Below are 26,030 nucleotides of genomic sequence, written 5' to 3' on the forward strand. Positions count from 1 at the left end.
GAACATCTGCTGGATCAATACACTTTCATGAAAACTTCAAAGAGAGAACTTTTTTTTTGGTAATGGGGGTGAAGGGGAGGGGGAAAGGGAGAGGAAAGGTGAGCCTGTCCATTTCCCCAGTGAACAGATTGTCTCCTGGCTGTTTGCGGGAACAAAGGAATCCTGCGAAAGAACAATACAAAACACAAAGACACGGGGCAGAAATAGTTCTTCTGGGCACAAATAAACAGGAAGGCCATGACGCAAAGAAAATCATCGCCTATTCTTCGAAGATCTGCCACCCGATGATTATGGGGCTGGGATGAATCGAGAGTACTGGTACATTTGCCATTTGCTTAAAACACCCATTCGATTTACATATTAATCAAGGCACTCTACAATGATGAACTTACATTTTCCATGAGCCAGTGGCTCATATTCAACGTTGCTATAGATAAAAACAGCTTGGGGAAGGGGGGCATACCTCAGTGTCGGATCTGCAGGTGAGGAAGTATTCTCTTGGGAGTAAAGGATGAACTGCTTTTTCAAATTGGTTTTGTGGCCGTCGACAATGAACTTAATGCGCAAAATACGTACAAAGATTAGCTGTGAATCCTCAACCCAGGGCTAAAATGAAACCAGACCTCCAGGCTTCAATTAGACCAGGCATTTTCTTTTTCAAACGTGACGTGGAACGTCAACTCAGACCGAGAAGATTCCAATCTACAAGGGTAATCTAGTTTGTCAAAATACAATCAACTATTTAAAACATTTTACTAGATCGCTGTTAATATAAAAAGGAGCTTAGTGTCGGACAGGTGATATTTCAAATGCAAACTTCAAAGGAGATTAGGTAAAACCGTCTGTCAGCCAGAAAGATGTCAAACTTCTCGGTTCAGGATAAATGAAGGAATAGTGAGGGCTTTCGTTTTAGAAAAGGCTAACGACTCCCCTCCGCTAGACATACAGATTCACTGACGGTAAAATCGTCTAAGCGAGGTAGAAAATAACCTCGGGAGAGATGTGCTTTTGCTGAAATGGTGTTTTTACAAACTTCCTTCGCACCAGAAGTATGCAGAACGATTCAGGCATGTCTCGCCGTTTCTTGATTATCCATTAGGCTAGAAAAATCTTATCCCCTCTACTTAGCACAGAATCCTTAGGAAAAGAGGTTCCAAAAAGCCAATTCCTGATGGAAAGCAAAGGCAGGTGCCTAACTGGTTTGAGATTCCGGCGGACTTGGCCTCTGAAAGGAGACCGATACCACTGGCGCTTCATAGAGCCTGTAACTAAATAAAACCGTGTCCTGGCTAAATAATAAAACCGAAACATCGTCGACTCAAATTTACACAGGATACGGTTATCGAATAAAAGGCTGTCATCAAGGAACAATTTCCATCATCTGATGGAAACAATACTGTCTCCCATTTTTGAACCGAATAAAAACGAATACTGACGTAAAAGCCTGGCGCAGCTCTTCCGATCCCATCCTTTCTAGCCTACCTCGGGGTCTGAACTGACCCATCTTGGTACTAAGGGGCTTTCGTCTCGGCAAAATGTTTCTGTCGCATTTCCCGAAGAGGTAATAAACGCTCCCTGGAAACTCTGCATGCACGATTCTCTTCGCCGAACGAAACACTGGACGGGGCAGTCATCTTGGAGATAGAAGCCGCTCTCTGGAAACGCATTTCAAATGAAGACGGACCTCGTTCTCTCCTCCAGATTCCACCTAAGGATACCGGGCTTGGTCGGCGGTCGGTGCCGACCCGTTTCTTCTACGAAAGGGGACCGCTCTGAGTTTATGCTTGGTCTGCGCGGTCGCTTCCGAGAGACGTCTTTGGTCGCTTGGTTTCCTTTCCAGTGCCACTCCCGCGCCCGTGCTTTTTCCAAGCTCCGCCCGTGAACCTGCCCAGCCGGATCACACGGCACTGAATTCCGATATCCCCTAGCCTGACTTCCTTGGGACTCAGACAGAGGAAGGCAAATGGGCTTCTCCCGCTTCGGTGTTTCGAAAGCTAATCACGAATGCGCTTGGGCATTTCACCTGCCCCACGAGTCGCAAAGTTCCCGAATGAACAATGCCACGATAAAGCAAAGGCAACCCGACACCGAGATAACCGGCTTTAAGCCCTCCAACCACACGGGGAATTCAATTCTTCAAAAAACGGCATCAGTCGGCACCCTCAGCCTCCCCAGACCCACGATATCTTCCCCGGACGGCAGATGGGCTGAGGAAAGAAGTAGGCCTCCAGATCCGGAAAACTCCAGAAGCAGTAGCTGGTGGTCCTCAGTCCCTTATCCACGCCTCAGGGAAAAGCGAGGGACTGGGGTTTCGGTCGAACCCCTCTTTGCAACGTTACAAAAAGAAACCAGGAAACATCATGATAAACGTTCCTCGGAAGGCAACAACTGTGAGAAGCAGACTACGTACGTGGTCAGGAGAGCTTCGTTGCCAAAACAAGATAGGTTCATCCAAATGAGGATGAATACATTTTTAAAAAAAAAGTTTTGAAAAAATCTTTGATGTTCCGGTTTGGCTGCACTTGATTCAAGTGTCGCTCGTAGAGGTTTGAGTTGTTATAAATAAAAACGTGCGCCGGCTGCCCTTGCAGCCTGAGATTTCAGGGAAATGTCCACGGTCACAGAATAAATAGAAGCAGTCCTTCTTTGACCCAAAGGTTATCTCACGTCAATCCGGGAAGCCATCCACTCGAGACCCTGGCATAAACTGAAACGGGGGGGAAAAAAAAAATAAGGATGCCACGACTTGTCAAACAGCGAAAACTTCCGGCCGTCGGCAGTCCCCTGGGAGTTTCGACATCTAAATTTTCTGGGCTCTCCGATAAAGCTTGGGAGTTTTATTATTCAGCGGGCTTAGGCTCAGCGTGAGGCAAAAACTGGAAAGCTCATTTGGAGTTTGTTACACACTGAATGAGGGCAAATAACATTCTTTTCGGTCTTTGTTCTCAGCCCCTAAGCTTGGTGCCTCTCTGCCCACTCTGGAGAGTGATTTGTGGGGGCTTGGGGGGCCGATGCAGGAGAGGATAAGCTTGTACACGGGGGCTGAAGACGGTAACACCACCTGCCCAAGTGCTAGACCCATGCTGGGCAGCAGCGGCACGGGAGAGAGTCGAGGGCGGAGACTCGAGTTTACCGTGTGGGAGGCGGCAACGGTAAACCATTTCCGGATTTTTAACCAAGAAAACTCTACGGATATGCTTCCGGAACGACTGCAGATGGAGAGCATCTCTCCATGGGAGAGATGTGTCCGTGGTGTCACTATGGGTAGGAAACGACTGGATGGCAAGACAATAGCTGACCGAAGGGACGAAATGCCTCAGGGTGCTGGTCTCCATATCTCACCCCACAGCACTGCACAGCTTCAAAAAACACGTCAAGTCCCTCTTACTGGAATCACGCCACCCTCCCCAGCTATTTTTGAGAATGGCAACACCGGGGCGGGGGGGGTGTCTGATAAGCGATGTGCAGGGCACTGTATTAAGCGCTGGTACAGAGGGGCGATAATTCACCAGACCATCAATCTCTCCACTTTCAAAGCCTTACTAGAAGCACATCTCCTCCAAGAGGATTCCCCCCAATTAAGCCTTCGTATTTCCTCTTCCCCCACTCCCCTCTGCATTGCCCTTGGATAATAATAATAGTAATGGTGGCAATAAGCGCTTACTATGTGCAAAGCGCTGTTCTAAGCGCTGGGGAGGTTACAAGGTGATCAGGTTGTCCCACGGTGGGCTCACAGTCTTAATCCCCATTTTACCGATGAGGTAACTGAGGCCCAGAGAAGTGAAGTGACTTGCCCAAAGTCACACAGCTGACAACTGGCGGAGCCGGGATTTGAACCCATGACCTCAGACTCCAAAGCCGGTGCTCTTGCCACTGAGTCACGCTGCTCAATCAATCAATCAATCAATCAAATCGTATTTATTGAGCGCTTACTGTGTGCAGAGCACTGGACTAAGCGCTTGGGAAGTACAAGTTGGCAACATATAGAGACAGTCCCTACCCAACAGTGGGCTCACAGTCTAAAAGGGGGAGACAGAGAACAAAACCAAACATACTAACAAAATAAAATAAATAGAATAGATATGTACAAGATGATATTATCATCATCATCACCTAGGTTAAGAGCTTAACAAATACCATCACTATTATTATTATTATCATCATCATCATGGTTAAGCGCTTAACAAATGCTCAGCCCTGCAGCACTTAGGTACAGATCTGTGATTTATGTATTTGTATTCATGCCTGTCTCCCCATCTAGACTGCAAGCTTCTTGTGGGCAGGGGATGTGTCTACCAACTCTATCATACTTGGCTCTCCCCACCGCTTGGTATGTAGTAAGTGCTCCATCGAAACAACTGATTGATTGACTGACGGATCGATCCATCGGATTTATGGCCTGTTGGACCCCCCAGAATCTCATGCACAGAGGAACTCGCTCTCCTCCCAGCAGGAAAGGTTGACTGGATAAAGCACCTGGGGTGCTTCCCCTGGAGCACAGACAATCAGAGGGGAAGACGGGGCATTGGGGAGGAGCCCCCTTAGTCATTTGGGATCAGGAAGTTTGGAGCGATGAGTCAGAAGGGGCACATCACAGGAGCCGGGTCCCGGGATTGAGTGGGGGAAACGACCGTGGGGATCCGGCTGCCCCGTCCCCCAGAGACCCTGAGGGAGAGGAGGCGAAAGGACCGGGAGAACACCCTGGGGAAAGCTGGGGAAAATGTTGGAAAAAAGGGAAAGGCCATCAGGATCGGAATTCTTGAGGTACGGATCTCTGCAGAAATTCCTATTCGATCAGCCTCGGGAATTTGTCTCCACAAATGCTCCCGAGACCCTGGCTGAACGGAAAGCCTAGTCCCCAGGGTCCTGGGCTCTGGACCGGGATCCAGTCAAAGAATAAGGTGCGGCCGCAGATTTTATGGAAGTTTCCACGCACGATGGCGACTTACCCTTCTCCTGTTAGCGCGCAGCACGACTGAATGTGCCACGGGTGGTCCTTTATTGAACTCAGGGTGAGGGACTTGGAGATCTCGGCCGCTGACATACAACCCTTCATGTCCTGCTTATTAGCAAAGATGAGCACGGCGGCCTTCCGTAAATCCTGCAGGCAAAACGAAGAGCCCTCAATCATCACCGGCTACGATACGCCGCGGGGCTCTGTTAACTTCACTCTAACGCGAGCAATCATACGCAATTGTTCAAGGCCAAATAATATTATATAATATATAAGGTATTTATTAAGTGCTTACTATATGCCAGGCACTGTACTAAGCACTGGGGGGATAAAAGCAAATCGGGTTGACAAAGTCCCTGTCCCATGTGGGACTCACAGTCTCAACCCCCATTTTACAGATGAGGTAACTGAGGCCTAGAGAAGTGAAGTGACTTGCCCAAGGTCAAATCGGGGGCCAGAATTAGAACCCGTGACCTCCTGACGCCCAGGCCCGTGCTCTATCCACTATGCCGTGCCGCCTCTCAAATGATAATAATAATAATAATGATGGCATTGATTAAGCGCTTACTATGTGCAAAGCACTGTCCTAAGCACTGGGGAGGTTACAAGGTGATCAGGTTGTCCCACGGGGTCCCACGGGGGGCTCACAGTCTTCATCCCCATTTTACAGGTGAGGGAACTGAGGCACAGAGAAGTGAAGTGACTTGCCTAAAGTCACCCAGCCGACAAGTGGCGGAGCCGGGATTTGAACCCATGACCTCTGACTCCAAAATAATGATGACAATAATGATAAAAATAAAATCAATAGAATTTGTTAAGCTCTAACTACATGCCACCCACTGTACTAAGTGCTGAGGTAGATTCAGCATAATCAAGTCCCACAAAGGGCTTCCAAAGTAGGAGACAGACCATGTACTGAAACTCCATCTGGCAGAGAGGTTAAATGACTAGCCCAAGGTCACACAGCAGTTAGGCGGTACAGCCAGAGTTAAAACCCAGGCCCCAATTCCCGGGCCTGTGCTTGTTCCACTAGGCTGTGTTACTTCCCAAATAAACTCTACCAAGTGGCTTTGGCACAACGATTTGTGGGAACAAATACGGACTTCCCTCTCTTTTATGGTGTTTAAGTGCTTACTATGGGCCCGGCACTCTACTAACCCAGCACTTAGAACACTGCTTTGCACATAGTAAGCGCTTAATAAATGCCACCATTAATTAATTACTAAGCGCTGGAGGAGGTACAAGCTAATCAGGAGGGACACAGTCCCGGTCCCACGTGGGGCTCACAGTCTAAATCCCATTTTTACAAGTGAGGGAACTGAGGTACAAAGACGTGACTCGCCCCAGGAACTGCAAAGGGACAAATGGCGGAACCGGGATGAGAAGTCGGATCCTTCTGATACCCAGGCCCGAGCCCTCTCCACTGGACCACACGTCTTCTTCGCCCTTTCTTTCTGGCAAGGTAGTCTAACGGCCCAAGGCGAACACTAAACAGATCAAGGATAAGGCCACAAGGCCAGCTTGGGTGACAGACAAGTACTCTAATCCCATTTCAAAAGAGGCCACCCATTTTCTTCTGGCTATTATGGGATTCAGTTTATAATGCTCTTATCTCCTGCACCAGATTATATGCCAGTACTAGGCACTGGCATGAACCTTTGCTGGAGCCCAAATAAGGGAAAAGTGGTAGTGAATGGAAAACCTCCAAGAGGCGAGGAATTTTCCAGTAGATCTGGCGGTCGCAACACGTTAACTTGGCACAGTGACCCTAGCAGAGAAGCAGTGTGGTTCAGTGGCTTCAGCCCGTGCCTGGGAGACGGAGAAGGACCTGGCTTTGATCCCCAAAAGGAAAAAGAGTCGGTCGTAAAGAGTCGTGCGGTAAAATCACTTCGGATTATGACTCCATCCAGTGATGGCTCTTAAAACAACGAAACAGATCTCCGAACGAACCCATTCCTTCCTGCATTATGTGAAGATTGCAATTCTTTCCTCATCAACCTTTTTCGGTAATGGTTTTAAGCGCTTACTATGTGTCAAGCATTGTTCAAAGCAGTGGGTAGACAAAAATCCAGCGCGTAGTTCATTCCGATTAAAGCACAACGCCAGCATCCACCTGAACCATCAACGTTTAACAAAACAAAGGCACTCCAAAACTTCTGGTTTGCGAGGGAAGGCTGCAGGCAACCAATTTCGGTGTGAACCCGTTGTTGGGTAGGGATTGTCTCTATCTGTTGATGAATTGTACTTTCCCTCTATACATGGTAAGCGCTCAGTAAATACGTCTGAATGAATTACCTCGTGGGCCAGCATTCTGTACAGCTCTTCTCGTGTGATGGACAATCGCTCCCTGTCAATGCTGTCAACCACGAGAATGATGAACTAAGGAGAAATAAAAACAAACAAAACTGTTCAGGTATTGAGTCGTACCATTTTTTTTTTTTGGATCTGCATCTGACCACCCTCTCTCTCTCACTCTCAAATTAAGGCAACACATTTTTTTTTTTGTTTTACGTCAATCAAGGGAGAAGGTGTTTGGATGATTTCACCTCTCACCACATTTTTCATTGGTGAGATCGGGCCGGGTTCCAGAATTCAGGTGTTGAACGGCCGTGAAGTGATTCCAAGTTTGAATAATAATAATTTTGGTATTTGTTATGCACTTACTATGTGCAATGCACTGTTCCAAGCGCTGGATCAGTTTCAAACGGCACAGAGGCCCTGGTGTGACCGTGTGGAGGCAATTGGCCATTCTGCCCTCTCTTTAACGCCCGTGGTGACCCTTGGCTAAAATCCGCAGCTGGTCCGAATGTATTTCTTCCCATTCAAAAACCTGGAGTACTGGACGTTACTATCGCTCACATTCTGCCAAGCTTCCTTAGTGTCAAATCCCTGAGCTCTGAAGTCTTGCTGATGAGCAGTAGCGATTTGGGAACACCTTGCTCGGTTTCTGACAGCCCCGTGTACTTCACAGATACCCGACTTCAGCCTGTTAATCACAGACCCCTTTGCCGAAGACGGAAAGCGCCCTGGGCAACCATTTCCCCTCGATATTAGGCCCATCCTGCCCTTGTCACTGTGGAAGGGAGATTCTACGGTACAGTCATTCTATTAAGCAGAAATAAAGCCAGTGGGTGCCCCTGAATTGCCATAGGGAATTGCTTCCAGATCCAGACCTTGAATCATCGGGAAGGATTGGCTCTAGGAGTCAGTTTCCGCTTTCCCACCTGAGTCGGATTCTTATTAAAAAATCTCAGTGAGCCACTCTGTATCTTTTCTTTCATCCTTGGCAAAGAATACTCTCAACCTTCCAAAACCTGACTAGTCCATTTTACCACCGCACTTAATTTTTTTTTTACTGCTGTACAATCAGAAGGAACAGAACGCTATCACCTTTTCCAAACAACCCTTAAGTCTAGCCAGGTCATATAGGGGGACTCTCCTTTTCGAGTCAGATGAGGCATACCTCCGTGTTGGAGTAATAGGTATTCCACGACGACCGCAACGATTCCTGCCCGCCGATATCCCACATGAGAAAATGAGTGTTTTTTACTACGATTTCTTCGACGTTGCTCCCTATCGTTGGGGACGTATGGACCACTTCATTCATTAGGCTATGGAAAGAGAAACAGGACAAAAACTCCTCAGCAAATCTTTAAGGACTTGCTGCGTGGGCTATATTTGCAGTTTAATAATGATAATAATAAACGGTATATTTTAAGCACTATGTGCCAGGCACCGTACTAAGTCCTGGGGTGGATACAAGTAGAATGTGATCGACACAGTCCCCGTCCCACGTGGGGCTTAAAGTTTCAATCCCCATTTTCCAGATGAGGCAACTGAGGCCCAGAAAAGTGAAGAGACTTGCCCAAGGTCACCCAGCAGACAAGTGGCGGAGCCAGGATTAGAACCCAAGACCTTCTGACACCAGGGTCTGTGTTCTAGCCTCTCTGCCGTGCTGCTCCTTGCTTCCAAAGTGCACGGTGAAGGACTGTCTATAATTGGGGTGAGATTGGTGTTGTGTTGCTTCAGGTTGCTGCTACTCAATCAATCAATCAATTGTATTTATTGAGAGCTTACTGTGGCAGAGCACTGTACTAAGCGCTTGGGAAGTAGAAGTTGGCAACATATAGAGACAGTCCCTACCCAACAGTGGGCTCGCAATGTCCGCTTCATCACTGTGACAGTGGTACAGGGAGCTACTCTGGGTTCTTCCTAAATGGCATTTCTTCATTTATTCATTCAATCACATTTATTGAGCGCTTACTGTGTGCACAGCACTGTTTATAATAATAATCGGGGATACTTGCTAGGCGCTTACTGTGTGCCAAGCACTGCTCTAAGCACTGGGGTAGATACAAGTTAATCAGGTTGGACACAGTCCCCGTTCCACTTGGGGCTAACATTCTTCTCCCCACTTTTCAGATGAGGAAACTCAGGCCCAGGGAAGTGAAGCGACTTGCCCGGGGTCACATGGCCGACCCGGGATTAGAACCCAGGTCCGTGCTCTACCCACTAAGCCACGCTGCTTCTCGTGGGGGTTCTCTTAGTTCCCACTACTTAAGCAGCCCCATCCATAGACTCAGTTTGGAATAAGTCTTCCCAGACTCAAATCTGGATACAGGATGGTTTAAGCAGAGGAACTACTGAGAAGCAGTGTGGCCTAGTGAAGAGACCGCTATGTTGGGCACCTAGTAAGCGCTTAAATACCCCAATTATTATCATTATTACCGCCGCGGCAGGGCCGCAGAATTCTGGTTTTGCCCAAGGCTGGGAAACTTCAGGGGGCAGCCCTAATTAACCACCGGATCGATCGGATCGGATCTATTTTTTAGTAAAGCGACCTCACGATCCCTAAATCAACCCGTAACAGACGAGAAGGAAGACGGAGAGGTAATCCCGTTCCAGAAGCCAATCAATCAATCAATCAATCAATCGTATTTATTGAGCGCTTACTATGTGCAGAGCACTGTACTAAGCGCTTGGGAAGTACAAATTGGCAACACATAGAGACAGTCCCTACCCAACAGTGGGCTCACAGTCTAAAAGGGGGAGACAGAGAACAGAACCAAACATACCAACAAAATAAAATAAATAGGATAGAAATGTACAAGTAAAATAAATAAATAAATAGAGTAATAAATATGTACAACCATATTTACATATATACAGGTGTCCGAACGGGGAAACCAAAGCTACCAAAAGGCCGGCTCAGTCTTCCAACGAAAGTCTCCGTAGAGACTTGTCTCGGTGAAGATTTCTGGCCGGCCTGTAGCGGTAGACTCAAAACTCGTCTCTAGACTGTAAGCTCGATGTGGGCATGGAAATGGTCTGTTGCACGGTACTCTCCCAAGAGCGTAGTATAGCACTCCGCCCTCAGTAAGCGCTCAATAAATTTGGCTAAATGAACGGTCACCTTCCCAACATGCGGCTCTGAGAACAACCATCCGCCCCGTCGTACTGACTGGCACATCTGGTATTTTGAACTTAAACATGAACATCTCCGAGGCGGATGTATTTCACCGAGTGGGGCGAATGTCCATCTCCCTCTCTAGATTACAAGCTCGTTGTGGGCAGGGAACATGTCTCCTGACTCCCAAAGGCTTGCTACAGTGCTCTGCACAAATTAAGTGCTCAGCAAATCCCACTGATTGATTCACTGACTCCACAAGGAATGCCGCCTCGCCGGCTCTGAAAAGTGAACGGGAGATGCGGTGATCAACAGACTGAAAGAGTCGTTTCACGTCCTTTCAATTCTGCTCCAATTAACGGTTTTTACTGAGCGCTTCCTCCGTGCGGAACGCTGTACTAAGAGCTTGGGAGAGGACCACATATGGGTTCTAATCCCAGCTCCCCAACTTAATAATAATAATGGCATTTATTAAGCACTTACTACGTGCAAAGCACTGTTCTAAGCGCTGGAGAGGTTACAAGGTGATCAGGTTGTCCCACGGGGGGCTCGCAGTCTTAATCCCCATTTTACAGATGAGGTAACTAAGGCACAGAGAAGTTCAGTGACTTGCCCAAAGTCACACAGCTGAAAATTGGCAAAGCCAGGATTTGAACCCATGACCTCTGACTCCAAAGCCCCTGCTCTTTCCACTGAGCCATGCTGATCTACCCCAGGACTTAGAAAAGTGCTGAAGAAAGAGTTGTCTGCTCTGTGACCTTGAGCAAGTCACTTCACTTTTCTGTGGCTCAGTTACCGCACCTTTACAATGGGGACTGAGACCGTGAGCCCCATGCGGGACAGGAACTGTGTCCAACCTGATTAGCTTGTACCTACCCCAGCGCTTAAAACAGTGCTTGACACATAGTAAGTGCTTAATAAATACCATCACTATTATCCAGCAGAGTAATCTGGAAGGCCAAATTACCTGATTTCGATTAGCACATTTTGGACACAATCAGGAGGACTAATTCTCTGGAGAAAATACTAATGCCAGGAAAAATCCAGGTAAAATGTGGGAGAGGCAGACCAGTAGCTAAATGGAGAGAGACCATAACAACGATAACGGAAGAACCATTAGAACGGTTGTGGATTATGGTAATAATAATAATAATAATGATGGCATTTGTTAAGCGCTTACTATGTGCAAAGCACTGTTCTAAGCGCTGGGGTGGATACGAGGTGACCAGGTTGTCCCATGGGGGGCTTACAGTCATCATCCCCATTTTACAGATGAGGTAACTGAGGCTCCGAGAAGTTAAGTGATTCGCCCAAGGTCACACAGCAGACATGTGGCGGAGCCGGGACTCGAACCCATGACCTCTGACTCCAAAGCCCGTGCTCTTTCCACTAAGCCATGCTGCTTCTTCCTGTACTCTCCTGGTAGAGGACAGGAAGTTCTGGAGAAGTTATATCCATCCCCCCCATCTTACCTCCTTCCCTTCCCCACAGCACCTGTATATATGTATATATGTTTGTACATATTTATTACTCTATGTTACTTGTCTAGTCTATTTATTTTATTTTGTTAGTATGTTTCTCTGTCTCCCCCTTCTAGACTGTGAGCCCGCTGTTGGGTAGGGACTGTCTCTATGTGTTGCCGACTTGTACTTCCCAAGCACTTAGTACAGTGCTCTGCATACAGTAAGCGCGCAATACAATTAACTGATTGATTGATTGATCCATGGAGCTGCTACGAATCAGAAATGACTCGATGACACATCACAATAATAATAATAATAATAATAATGATAAGCAGAGACATTCCCTGCCCACAACGAGCTTCTGGTCTACAGGAGGTCTGCTGAAAGTCTCTTCCACCTCCTTTCGTGCAGTCTTCTGTGACAGGGTTTTCGACAGCACTCTCGGTATTTCTCCCTGGTTGTGATGTCAGCCTCCTCCGCATTAGCCACCCGGGCATTAGCCACCCGGGCAAACGTGGCTTTTGATGTAACACAAAACTGCCCCGCCCCACGCTCCCGGTGGAAGAGGCCTCGGTCAATACCGTCACCTCTCGCCGGTTTGTAACTTACTGCCCACAACTTGCTTGTTGCTAGACAACGACTGAGGCGCCCCAATTCCCGTTTGCTCAGTCGCTTTGGTTTCCAGAAATGGGCACTGGACAAATGTCTTTCTAAATAAAAACTAGAGCTTTTTTCTCGGCTGTTTTCTCCTCCGGGACCGGGTCCACGGTTACTACTGCTTCTTAAGCAAGAGGTGGTTATAATAATAATAATGATGGCATTTATTAAGCGCTTACTACGTGCAAAGCACTGTTCTAAGCGCTGGCACTGTTCTGGTTATCGTTCTAAAGGCAGGGGGATACTTACAACTGATAGAGGATGGTGGTCTTCCCTGCATTATCCAAGCCCACGACAATCACTTTGTGTTCTGCCAGAGGAAAAAAAAAATGACTCTATCAGTCTAGAACCAATAATCACCTACAGTAAACCGGATCTGAGAAAACAGTAGGATTGACTAATCATTTCTAGGCTGCTACAACCAAAAGGTTTGGCTGGTATTATGCTGAGCTTGCTGTCGTGTTTTATTAACCTGATCCCAACTGAAGGCCTGCTCTTAGCTGCTTTTCTTTGTCTTTTTAAGGGGTGTCTTTGTTGGGGGGGGGGGGGGGGGGGGAATGGAACCTGATTCCCTTGGGATTCATAAGTTCATTTGAAACATTCCCATTTTCTTTTTTTAAGGTATTCGTTAAGTGCTTACTGTGTGCCAGACACTGTACTAAGAGCAAGGATGGACACGGAGCTAACGGGTTGGAAACGGTCCCTGTCCCACACAGGGGTCGGAGTTGTACTCCCCATTTTACAGATGAAGGAACTGGGGCCTAAGGAAGTGAAGTGACTTGTCCAAGGTCATACAGCAGACTAGTACAGGAGCTGGGATTAGACCCCGGTCCTCTGAATCCCAGGCCAGTGCTATCTCCACTGGGCCACGCTGCGTCTCAAAGCACACACAGTCCTTGATGTCAAGCTGCAACCTTGCTACTCGCAAGCACTATTGCATTCTCTCCCTGGTAGTTAGTATGGGGCTCCACACACAGTAAGCGCTCAGGAAAATACCACGGATGGATCGACTGCTCTCACTCATCAGGCCCAGGATAGTCTCTCCCCCGACAAAATGATGAAACTCCTTCCTTCCAAGTCCTGCGTGAATCAGGGAGAGGTGAGGCATGTAGTTGGTCTCAACCAACCTGTTTCCCTCCCCGTCATTCATTTTCCAGCTCTGTGAGTAATTAGTCCATGATGGGGATAATAATAATAGCAACAATAATTATAATAATAATTGTGGTATTTGCTAAGCACTCATTATGTGCCAGGCACTGTACTTAGCAATGGGGTGGATACAAGCAAACTGGGTTGGACGTTATCCCCGTCCTACCATTTTACAGATGAGTTAACCGAGGCCCAGAGAAGGGAAGTGACTTGTCCAAGGTCCCACAGCGGATAAGTGGCGGAGCCGGGATTAGGACCCAGGTCCTTCTGAATCCCAGACCAGGGCTCTATCCCCTAGGCCATGCCGCTTCTCGACCCCAGACCCGCAAGACATCCGTTTCTGAGATCCCGCTGACACAAGAGGACAAGACGACCAAGGTCATGAACCGGGAAGCTTGTGTGTTTGGAACGTGTGGGGTGGCAACGGAGATTTTTCCAGGACGGAGGGGAAAACACGAGCGATGACTAGGGAAAACAAAATATTCTCTTTTTATAACCAAGGTCTCCTCTCCAGGGATGGCACAATAATCGTCAACAGATAAAAAACTAGGTAAAATGACTAACAGATATCACCAGCGACTGTAATCACTGAGCATCTGAGTGCGGTGCTTGGGAGCGTACGTTGGAAGAAAAAGGGTAAATTCCTGTCTTCGGGGAGCTGACAATCTTATCCATCAATGATACGCATTAAGCGCTTGGGAAAGTGCGCTATGAGATGGTAGAGAGAATCCCTGCCCTCAAGGAGCTTACATGTGTCAAGAGAAATGGCAGCAAGTAAAGCTCGTTTGCTTAACGGACACATACCCTGCCCCCAAGGAGCTCACAGTCTAGAGAGGTGGAGATATAATAATAATTTTGGTATTTGCTAAGCGCTTACTAAGTACAAAGCACTGTTCTAAGCGCTGGGGAGGTGACAAGGTGATCAGGTTGTCCCACATGGGGCTCACGGTCTTAATCCCCATATCACAGATGAGGTAACTGAGGCACAGAGAAGTTAAGTGACTTGCCCAAGGGAGCTCCAAGAAGAATGGCAAGGGGTCAGCGGCGAGAGAGACAGATCGAGGTAGGGTGAGTGGGTTGGCGTTTGAGGAGCAAAGTGCGCAGACTGGGTTGTAGGAAGAAATCAGAGGTGGAGTTACTATTACTCTTACTAATGGGGAATTTGTATTCATTGTTGTTCTATCAGCTGGATTTCGGCATTTAGAATTCCAGGGATAGACTGGAATAGGTCCTCAGGTTTGAAGGGGACCCATCATTGATGAGCGTGAGGGGCTCTGAGAAAGAATCGCTTGTGCAAGGAGGTTCGAGTCCTTTGCCATTTGGAGAGAGCGTTGGTGGGCTCTGAACAGCCATCCAGGGTGCGGTCAAAAAATACTAGTAATAATAATAATAATAATAACAGTAATAATAATGTTAAATGCTAAGCACCATTCTAAGCACTGTGGAGATCATCAGATTGCACTCAGTCCCCGTCCCACATGGGATTCCCAGTCTAAATAGGAGGGAGAACAGGGGTTGACTTCCATTTTACAGAAGAGGAAACGGAGGGCCAGGGAATCATAATGATGACGGCATTTGTTAAGCGCTTACTATGTGCCGAGCACTGTTCTAAGAGCTGGGAAGTGAAGTGACTTGCTGAAGGTCACCTAATAATAATAATAATAACAGTAATAATAAAGTTGAATGCTAAGCACCATTCTAAGCACTATGGAGATCATCAGATTGCACTCAGTCCCCGTCCCACATGGGATTCCCAGTCTAAATAGGAGGGAGAATAGGGGTTCACTTCCATTTTACAGAAGAGGAAACCGAGGCCCAGGGAATCATAATAATGACGGCATTTGTTAAGCGCTTACTACGTGCCGAGCACTGTTCTAAGAGCTGGGAAGTGAAGGGACTTGCTGAAGGTCACCTAATAATAATAATAATAACAGTAATAATAAAGTTAAATGCTAAGCACCATTCTAAGCACTATGGAGATCATCAGATTGCACTCAGTCCCCGTCCCACATGGGATTCCCAGTCTAAATAGGAGGGAGAACAGGGGTTGACTTCCATTTTACAGAAGAGGAAACCGAGGCCCAGGGAATAATAATAATGACGGCATTTGTTAAGCGCTTACTATGTGCCGAGCACTGTTCTAAGAGCTGGGAAGTGAAGGGACTTGCTGAAGGTCACCTAATAATAATAATAATAACAGTAATAATAAAGTTAAATGCTAAGCACCATTCTAAGCACTATGGAGATCATCAGATTGCACTCAGTCCCCGTCCCACATGGGATTCCCAGTCTAAATAGGAGGGAGAACAGGGGTTGACTTCCATTTTACAGAAGAGGAAACCGAGGCCCAGGGAATAATAATAATGACAGCATTTGTTAAGCGCTTACTATGTGCCGAGCACTGTTCTAAGAGCTGGGAAGTGAAGGGACTTGCTGAAGGTCACCTAATAATAATAATAATAACAGTAATAATAAAGTTAAATGCTAAGCACCATTCTAAGCACTATGGAGATCATCAGATTGCACTCAGTCTCCGTCCCACATGGGATTCCCAGTCTAAATAGGAGGGAGAACAGGGGTTGACTTCCATTTTACGGAAGAGGAAACCGAGGCCCAGGGAATCATAATAATGACGGCATTTGTTAAGCGCTTACTATGTGCCGAGCACTGTTCTAAGAGCTGGGAAGTGAAGTGACTTGCTGAAGGTCACCTAATAATAATAATAATAACAGTAATAATAAAGTTAAATGCTAAGCACCATTCTAAGCACTATGGAGATCATCAGATTGCACTCAGTCCCCGTCCCACATGGGATTCCCAGTCTAAATAGGAGGGAGAACAGGGGTTGACTTCCATTTTACGGAAGAGGAAACCGAGGCCCAGGGAATCATAATGATGACGGCATTTGTTAGCTTTGGTAAGACTATGTGCCGAGCACTGTTCTAAGCGCTGGGAAGTGAAGTGACTTGCCGAAGGTCACCCGGCAGATAAGTGGTGGGGCCGGGATTAGAATCCAGGTCCTCTGATTCCTAAGGACCCTTCCCACCAGAGCACAGGAAGTGGGAACATCAGGGCTGTGGGAGAGATGAGGGAAACGTACAGCCTGGTCACCAGAAGGGCCTGCCCTTGGGTTGATTAACAACCGTGGCGTGAGCTTGGGCAGCGTGGCCTCGTGGATAGAGGCCGGGCCCGGGAGTCAGAAGGACCTGGGTTCTAATCGCAGCTCTGCCACTTGTCTGCCGTGTGACCTCTGGCGAGTCATTTCACTTCTCTGGGCCTCAAAGAGAAAAAAGACAGAAAAAAAAAAAAGATTCTCTTTTAAAGACCTGGAGTTTCCCCAAACTCAAGAAATTCCTGAACCCAGGCCTCTCCTGTGAACAGAAAACAGAATGGCCACACTCGTGATCAATGGGCTACAGAGGTTAGGGAACTGAAAAAATGATTGGAAAAGAAATTCACATGTCCGTTTGCTAAAAATGATACCCACTGCCTTGGGGTGGGGGACTCCTCTCGATTTTGGGTTCTGTGAATATTATTAAAAAATCACTCTTGTATTTTCCACTTCTGAAAACTCTTCTGAAAACTCTAGATCTTGGAACAGTTGAAAATATACATTCACTCTCCAACAGCTGGCAGTTTTTAATTAACTCCTCTGCAGATGACATTTAGCGGCTCTTCAACGTGTTACTACTGCATAAATCACTTACTACAGCTATCACACTGATCTCGTCTATCTTGCCCACGTCCCCTCCTCTGGTTTGAACCAAATCCACCCTGCTCCCTTTCATATCTGACCACCACTTCTCCCCATCTACAAACCCTTAGTAAAATCCCGTCTCCTCCGAGAGGCCTTCCCTGACTAAGCCCTCGCTTCCCTGTCCTTTCTTCCTCCTTTTTGGGTCACCTATGCATATGGGCCTGTTTTCCTTAAGCACCCTGAAGGTCACCTCCTCCTCAGCCCTAAAGCTCACATACATCTCCGCCCGTAACTCTTTTTAACATCAGTCTCCCCGTCTTGTGTAAAGTCCTGTGGGCGGGGATCATCTATACCTATTCTTTCATATTTGTACTTTCCTGAGGACTCAAGACAGTGTTCTGCACATGGTAAGCGCCCAATAAAAACCATTGATTTCCTCCAAACGGCTATGGAAAGACAAATATAGGCTGAAATGTATTTTTTTTAAGTAGGAGTCAAACTTTTGATGGACGAACGAGACTTAAATATTACAAAGATAACACTCTCTGTGGCTCGTATCTTGGATTCAAGACGAAGAATGAACAGAACCCACGGTTAACTTCTGGCTAAACTCCAATTTATCCTAAACAGAGGCTCTTTGAAGGGTGCTATTTTTACGGCACACAAATTCCAATCACTATACAAAGTCCTATACATAATTCGGCACCCATAAACTGTTTGATGAGCTTTTTCCGGGGGAAAAGGCGGGAAGGGGTTATGAATAACGTTCCGGAGTGAACTCTGAATGCCAGCTGGAAAAATTACTCTGAAAAATTTTCTAACGGTGACACATTCTCCCCTGGAACAAGAGTACAAGTATCAATATTCCACTGTTCTGGAACAGCGCAAAACTACTGAATCGCTTTCTAAAGGAACAGATGCAATGACATTAATCCACTTGTAGTCCTTGCTTTAATGTGTTAATTAGAGAAGAGGTAATTGCATCTTCTAGTTGGAAGGGCTCATTTACCCTGTTGGTTCCACTTTGGGGTTACAGTACTACAGTTCAGGCAAGAGGATCAATTCACCAGGAGCACCTTCAGCTCGCCCTTTCAATCAATCAATCAATCAATCGCATTTATTGAGCGCTGACTGTGTGCAGAGCACTGTACTAAGCGCTTGGGAAGTACAAGGGTGACAATACGAAAACCCATCACCGAATCCTAAACTGAGTTCCCGTTTTATCGTTCCAGCTTCCGTGACAAAGTCAGTGCTCTTTCTTGAGCACTTCTGGGGGGCAGAGCACTGTTTGAAGTACTTTTTTTTTTATGGCATTTATTAAGCGCTTACTATGTGCAGAGCACTGTTCTTGGGAGAGTACACTCTAACAGAGCTGGTAGACCTGTTCCCTGCCAAGGAGGAACTCACGGTCCAAAAGGGGGAGATGAGAAGGGCTCAACATATCTCTCAGTTATCAATCATATTGATAATGTATATCAATATATATATTGATAATGTATATCAATACATATTGATAATGTATATCAATATATATTGATAGTGTATATCAATATATATTGATAATATATATCAATATATATTGATAGTGCATATCAATATATATTGATAATGTATATCAATATATATATTGATAATGTATATCAATATATCATCATCATCATCATCAATCGTATTTATTGAGAGCTTACTATGTGCAGAGCACTGTACTAAGCGCTTGGGAAGTACAAATTGGCAACACATAGAGACAGTCCCTACCCAACAGTGGGCTCACAGTCTAAAAGGGGGAGACAGAGAACAAAACGAAACATACCAACAAAATAAAATAAATAGGATAGATATGTACAAGTAAAATAAATAAATAGAGTAATAAATATGTATATATTTATGTGTATATACATAATATAATATGTATATATTAATATGTATATTACATATATGTGTAATATATATATATTGATAATATTGAGCTCTTACTGTGTGCAGAGCACTGTACTAAGCACTTGGGAGAGGCCAACAGAACACAACTGGCAGAACTTTTCCCCGACCAAGATGAGCTGATAGTGTAGAGGGGGAGACGGACAGTAATGTACACGAATAATAACGATAATTCCTAATAACGACCATCACTGCAGAATCTGTTAAACACGTAACAATACCATTCTGTCATATTGAGTGCCTGCTGTGTGCTGAGCACTGTACTATCAATCAATCAATCGCATTTATTGAGCGCTTACTGTGTGCAGAGCACTGCACTAAGCGCTTGGGAAGTCCAAGCTGGCAACATCTAGAGACGGTCCCTACCCAACGGTGGGCTCACAGTCTAGAAGGGGGAGATAGAGAACAAAACCAAACATATTAACAAAATAAAATAAATAGAATAGATATGTACAAGTAAAATAAATAAAGAAATAAATAGAGGAATAAATCTGTACAAACATATATACTAAGCACTCGGGGGAGGACATCAGAGGTAAGAGACCCGATCCCTGGCCTCAGGGAACTTTTACAGTCCAGAGAGAGAGAGAGGCAGACACAAAATAAGCAGGGTGGCCTAGTGGAAAGAGCCCGGGAGTTCGGTTACAGTTACTGATAGGCACTTAGTACAGTGCTCTGCACACAGTAAGTGCTCAATAAATACGACAACGAATGAAAGATTCAAAATCACCAATCAATGGTTTCTACTGAGCGCTTACTATGTGCAGAGCGCCGTTCTAAGGCCCTGGGAGAATACTATCAAATGTACTTATTGAGGGCTTACTGTGTACAGAACACTGTACTAAGCACTTGGGAGAGTAACTAGTGGCATTTACTGAGCATTTACTACGTGTGGGGCCTTGCACTAAGTTCTTGGGAGAGTACAATCAATGGCATTTTTTTGAGTGCCTGCTAAGTGAAGAGCACTTGTACGAAGCGCTTGGGAGAGTCCAATACAACAAAATCAGCAGATACGTTCCCTTTCATTCAATTGTATTAAGCTCTTATTGTGCGCAGAGCACTGTACTAAGCACTTGGGAGAGTACCATCGGCCGATGGTATTTACTGACCACTGCCTAAATGCACGGCTTTGCACTAAGTTCTTGGGAGAGTACGATCAATGGCATTTTTTGAGCGCTTGCTAAATGCAGAGCACTGTACTAAGTTCTTGGAGAGTACAATCAATGGCATTTTTTGAGCGCTTGCTAAATGCAGAGCACTGTACTACATGCTTGGGAGAGTACAATCAATGGCATTTTTTTGAGTGCCTACTAAGTGAAGAGCACTTGTACTAAGCGCTTGGGAGAGTCCAATACAACAAAATCAGCAGATACGTTCCCTTTCACTCAATTGTATTAAGCTCTTATTGTGCGCAGAGCACTGTACTAAGCACTTGGGAGAGTACCATCGACCGACGGTACTTACTGAGCACTGCCTAAATGCAGGGCCTTGCACTAAGTTCTTGGGAGAGTACGATCAATGGCATTTTTTGGGCGCTTGCTAAATGCAGAGCACTGTACTAAGCACTTGGGAGAGTAACCAGTGGCATTTACTGAGCAGTTACTACGTGTGGGGCCTTGCACTAAGTTCTTGGGAGAGCACAATCAATGGCATTTTTTTGAGTGCCTACTAAGTGAAGAGCACTTGTACTAAGCGCTTGGGAGAGTCCAATACAACAAAATCAGCAGATACGTTCCCTTTCACTCAATTGTATTAGGCTCTTATTGTGCGCAGAGCACTGTACTAAGCACTTGGGAAAGTACAATCAAATGGCATCTTTTTGAGTGCCTACTAAGTGAAGAGCACTTGTACTAAGCGCTTGGGAGAGTCCAATACAACAAAATCAGCAGATACGTTCCCTTTCACTCAATTGTATTAAGCTCTTATTGTGCGCAGAGCACTGTACTAAACACTTGGGAGAGTACCATCGACCGACGGTACTTACTGAGCGCTGCCTAAATGCAGGGCCTTGCAGTAAGTTCTTGGGAGAGTATGATCAATAGCATTTTTTGAGCGCTTGCTAAATGCAGAGCACTGTACTAAGCGCTTGGGAGAGTACAATCAATAGCATTTTTTGAGTGCTTGCTAAATGCAGAGTACTGTACTAAGCACTTGGGAGAGTAACCAGTGGCATATACTGAGAATTTACTGCGTGTGGGGCCTTGCACTAAGTTCTTGGGAGAGCACAATCAATAGCATTTTTTTGAGTGCCTACGAAGTGAAGAGCACTTGTACTAAGCGCTTGGGAGAGTCCAATACAACAAAATCAGCAGATACGTTCCCTTTCACTCAATTGTATTAGGCTCTTATTGTGCACAGAGCACTGTACTAAGCACTTGGGAGAGTACCATCGACCAACAGTATTTACTGAACACTTCCTAAATGCAGGGCCTTGCACTAAGTTCTTGGGAGAGTACGATCAATGGCATTTTTTGAGCGCTTGCTAAATGCACAGCACTGTACTACGTGCTTGGGAGAGTACAATCAATGGCATTTTTTTTGAGTGCCTACTAAGTGAAGAGCACTTGTACTAAGCGCTTGGGAGAGTCCAATACAACAAAATCAGCAGATACGTTCCCTTTCACTCAACTGTATTAAGCTGTTATTGTGCGCAGAGCATTGTACTAAGCACTTGGGATAGTACCATCGACCAACATTATTTACTGAGCGCTGCCTAAATGCAGGGCCTTGCACTAAGTTCTTGGGAGAGTACGATCAATGGCATTTTTTGGGCGCTTGCTAAATGCAGAGCACTGTACTAAGCGCTTGGAGAGTACAATCAATGGCATTTTTTGAGCGCTTGCCAAATGCAGAGCACTGTACTAAGCGCTTGGGAGAGTCCAATACAACAAAATCAGATACGTTCCCTTTCATTCAATTGTATTAAGCTCTTATTATGCACAGGGCACTGCGCCAAGCACTTGGGAGAGTGCCATCGACCGATGGTATTTACTGAGCACTTCCTAAATGCAGGGCCTTGCAATAAATTCTTGGGAGGGTACGATCAATGGCATTTTTTGAGCGCTTGCTAAATGCAGAGCACTGTACTAAGCGCTTGGGGAAAGTACAATACAACAATCACCGGTGCCCACAACGAGCTTCTGGCCTGGATGAGGATAAAATCACTTTTTTGGACAGGGGCAGGACCCTTGGGGACCCCCCCGCCTTGGGGACCCCTACATCCATCCCCACCCCATCCAGGACAAGCAACCCGGGACAAAACAACAATAAACAGACACATCCCCGGCCCACAGGGAGCTTCCAGGCTAGAGGATGAACTTAAGAGTCCCCCCCTGGACTCCAGCCCCAAAGCCCACCCCCACCCTGCCATCCATTCACTCAATGGTATTTACTGAGCGCTTACTGTATCTTAGAGCACTATACGAAGCGCTTGGGAGAATTTTTATTTTATTTTATTATTTATTTTATTTTTATTTTATTTTGTTAGTATGTTTGGTTTTGTTCTGTCTCCCCCTTTTAGACTGTGAGCCCACTGTTGGGTAGGGACTGTCTCTATATGTTGCCAATTTGTACTTCCCAAGCGCTTAGTACGGTGCTCTGCACACAGTAAGCGCTCAATTAATACGATTGATGATGATGATGATGATGAGAAGCCAATAATCCACAGACACAGCGTGGCTCAGTGGGAAAGAGCAAGGGCTTCGGAGTCAGAGGTCATGGGTTCAAATCCCAGCTGCGCCAATTGGCAGCTGCGTGACTTTGGGCCTCAATTACCTCCTCTGTGAAATGGGGATTAAGACTGTGAGTCACCTGTGGGACAACCGGATCACCTTGTAACCTCCCCAGCGTTTAGAACAGTGTTTTGCACATAGTAAGCCCTTAATAAATGCCATCATCATTATTATTATTACTAAACACACCCCTTGCCCAGAGGGAGAGTCCGGCCTAAAGGAGGAGTTGAGAGCTCCCCCTCCGCCCCCCGGCATGCATTCACTCAATCCCATTTATTGAGCACTTTCTGTGTGCAGAGCACTGTACTAAGCGCCGGGGAGAGGATAACACAACAATCAACAGACACAGTCCCCTGCCCAAAGGGGGCTTCCTGTGTAGAGAAGGAGTTTGGAGGCCCCCTTGGCCTGCAGCCCCAGAGCCGGCCCATCCCCACCCTATTATCCATTCACTCAGCCCCATTTATTGAGCGCTTCCTGTGTGCACAGCACTGTACTAGGCGCTAGGGAGAGGACAATTTAACAATAAAAAGACACATTCCCCTGCCCACTGAGGACTTCTGGTCTAGAGTAGGAGTTTAGAGGCCCCCCTAGGCCTGCAGCCCCAAGGCCGGCCCATCCCCACCCTATTATCCATTCACTCAACCCCCTTTATTGAGCACTTCTTGTGTGCAGAGCACTGTACTAAGCGCTAAGGAGAGGCCAATTTAACAATAAAAAGACACATTCCCCTGCCCACTGAGGACTTCTGGTCTAGAGAAGGAGTTTAGAGGCCCCCTTGGCCTGCAGCCCCAAGGCCGGCCCATCCCTACCCTATTATCCATTCACTCAACCCCCTTCATTGAGCACTTCCTGTGTGCACAGCACTGTACTAGGCGCTAGGGAGAGGCCAATTTAACAATAAAAAGACACATTCCCCTGCCCACTGAGGACTTCTGGTCTAGAGAAGGAGTTTAGAGGCCCCCTAGGCCTGCAGCTCCAGGGCCGGCCCATCCCCACTCTATTATCCATTCACTCAGCCACATTCATTGAGCACTGCTTGTTTGCAGAGCACTGTACTAAGCGCTAAGGAGAGGACCATTTAACAATAAAAAGACACATTCCCCTGCCCACTGAGGACTTCTGGTCTAGAGAAGGAGTTTAGAGGTCCCCCTAGGCCTGCAGCTCCAAGGCCGGCCCATCCCCACTCTATTATCCATTCACTCAGCCCCATTTATTGAGCACTTCTTGTGTGCAGAGCACTGCACTAAGCGCTGAGGACAATTTAACAATAAAAAGACACATTCCCCTGCCCACTGAGGACTTATGGTCTAGAGAAGGAGTTTAGAGGCCCTCCTGACCTGCAGCCCCAAGGCCGGCCCATCCCCACCCTATTATCCATTCACTCAACCCCCTTTATTGAGCACTTCCTGTGTGCACAGCACTGTACTAGGCGCTAGGGAGAGGCCAATTTAACAATAAAAAGACACACTCCCCTGCCCACTGAGGACTTCCAGTCTACAGGAGTTAAGGCCCCCTTAGCCTGCAGCCCCAAGGCCGGCCCATCCTCACCCAATTATCCATTCACTCAACCCTATTTATTGAGCGCTTCCTGTGTGCAGAGCACTGTACTAAACGCTAGGAAGAGGACAATTTAATAAAAAGACACATTCCCCTGCCCACTGAGGATTTCCGGCCCAGAGGAGGAGTTTAGAGGCCCCCTTGGCCTGCAGCCCCAAGGCCGGCCCATCCCCACCCTATTATCCATTCACTCAGCCCCCATTACTGAGCACCTCCTGGGTGCGGGGCACTGTACTAAACGCTAGGAAGAGGACAATTTAATAAAAAGACACATTCCCCTGCCCACTGAGGACTTCCAGTCTACAGGAGTTAAGGCCCCCTTAGCCTGCAGCCCCAAGGCCGGCCCATCCTCACCCAATTATCCATTCACTCAACCCTATTTATTGAGCGCTTCCTGTGTGCAGAGCACTGTACTAAGCGCTAAGGAGAGGCCAATTTAACAATAAAAAGACACATTCCCCTGCCCACTGAGGACTTCTGGTCTAGAGAAGGAGTTTAGAGGCCCCCTAGGCCTGCAGCTCCAGGGCCGGCCCATTCCCACCCATTATCCATTCACTCAACCCCCTTTACTGAGCATTTCCTGGGTGCAGAACACTGTACTAAACACTAGGAAGAGGACAATTTAATAAAAAGACACATTTCCCTGCCCACTGAGGACTTCCAGTCTACAGGAGTTGAGGCCCCCTTAGCCTGCAGCCCCCAAGGCGGGCCCATCCCCACCCTATTATCCATTCACTCAACCCTATTTATTGAGCGCTTCCTGGGTGCAGAGCACTGTACTAAACGCCAGGAAGAGGACAATTTAATAAAAAGACACATTCCGAGCTAGAGCAGGAGTTTAGAGGCCCCCTTGGCCTGCAGCCCCAGGCCCGTCCCCACCTTGATTACAGAAGAGGTTCCACAGCTTGGCGAACAGCAGCCCCATGGGGAGGCCCGGGCCCAGGAGGAGGAAGAAGAGGAAGAAGAAGAAAAAGAAGAAGAAAAAGAAGAAGAAAAAGAAAATAAAGAAGAAGAAAAGGAAGAAGAATTAGAGGAGGAGGAAAAGGACCAGCTGCTGAATGCAGGGCGCTCGCCCTGGACTGACCCGCGGGCGCGCAAGCGCAGACTGGCGGGCTCGGCCCGGGCCCGAGGACGGCGAAGCGCATGCGCACGTGCAGACTGGAAGGCTCCGCCCCGGGCTGAGAGACGCGAAGCGCATGCGCACACTGGAGGGCTCGGCCCGGGCCCGAGGACCGCGAAGCGCATGCGCACGTGCAGACTGGAAGGCTCCGCCCCGCGCTGAGAGACGCGAAGCGCATGCGCACACTGGAGGGCTCGGCTCGGGGCTGAGGGCCGCGAGGCGCATGCGCACGTGCAGACTGGAGGGCTCCGCCCCGGGCTGAGAGACGCGAGGCGCATGCGCACACTGGAGGGCTCGGCCCTTGCCCGAGGACCGCGAAGCGCATGCGCACGAGCAGAGTGGAAGGCTCCGCCCCGGGCT

At 47.1% G+C, this 26,030-nt stretch overlaps 1 protein-coding gene across 1 annotated transcript; it reads right to left on the minus strand.

Moving 5' to 3' along the window:
• Positions 1-35: 35 nt before the first annotated feature.
• Positions 36-25,504, minus strand: ARL5B (ADP ribosylation factor like GTPase 5B). Its single transcript, XM_038755770.1, has 6 exons — positions 25,430-25,504; positions 12,731-12,791; positions 8,418-8,565; positions 7,250-7,333; positions 4,950-5,101; positions 36-2,707 (listed from the first exon to the last, which is right to left on the minus strand). The coding sequence occupies exons 1-6, from the start codon at positions 25,473-25,475 to the stop codon at positions 2,659-2,661; spliced, it is 540 nt and encodes a 179-aa protein (XP_038611698.1). The 5' UTR covers positions 25,476-25,504; the 3' UTR covers positions 36-2,658.
• Positions 25,505-26,030: the final 526 nt, after the last annotated feature.

This window comes from Tachyglossus aculeatus, chromosome 13 (genome assembly GCF_015852505.1).
Source record: "Tachyglossus aculeatus isolate mTacAcu1 chromosome 13, mTacAcu1.pri, whole genome shotgun sequence".
In the NCBI taxonomy this organism is placed as follows: domain Eukaryota; kingdom Metazoa; phylum Chordata; class Mammalia; order Monotremata; family Tachyglossidae; genus Tachyglossus; species Tachyglossus aculeatus.

What these genes read in the sequence shown, in the direction of transcription:
- ARL5B (XM_038755770.1), bottom strand. Translation starts at nt 25,475, where the DNA reads ATGGGGCTGCTGTTCGCCAAGCTGTGGAACCTCTTCTGTAATCAAG. An exon ending in ACCACCATCCTCTATCAGTT is followed by an intron (nt 8,566 to 12,730) that starts GTAAGTATCCCC and finishes CTCTTTCCATAG; the next exon opens with CCTAATGAATGAAGTGGTCC. An exon ending in TGCGCGCTAACAGGAGAAGG is followed by an intron (nt 2,708 to 4,949) that starts GTAAGTCGCCAT and finishes CCCCCGTTTCAG; the next exon opens with TTTATGCCAGGGTCTCGAGT.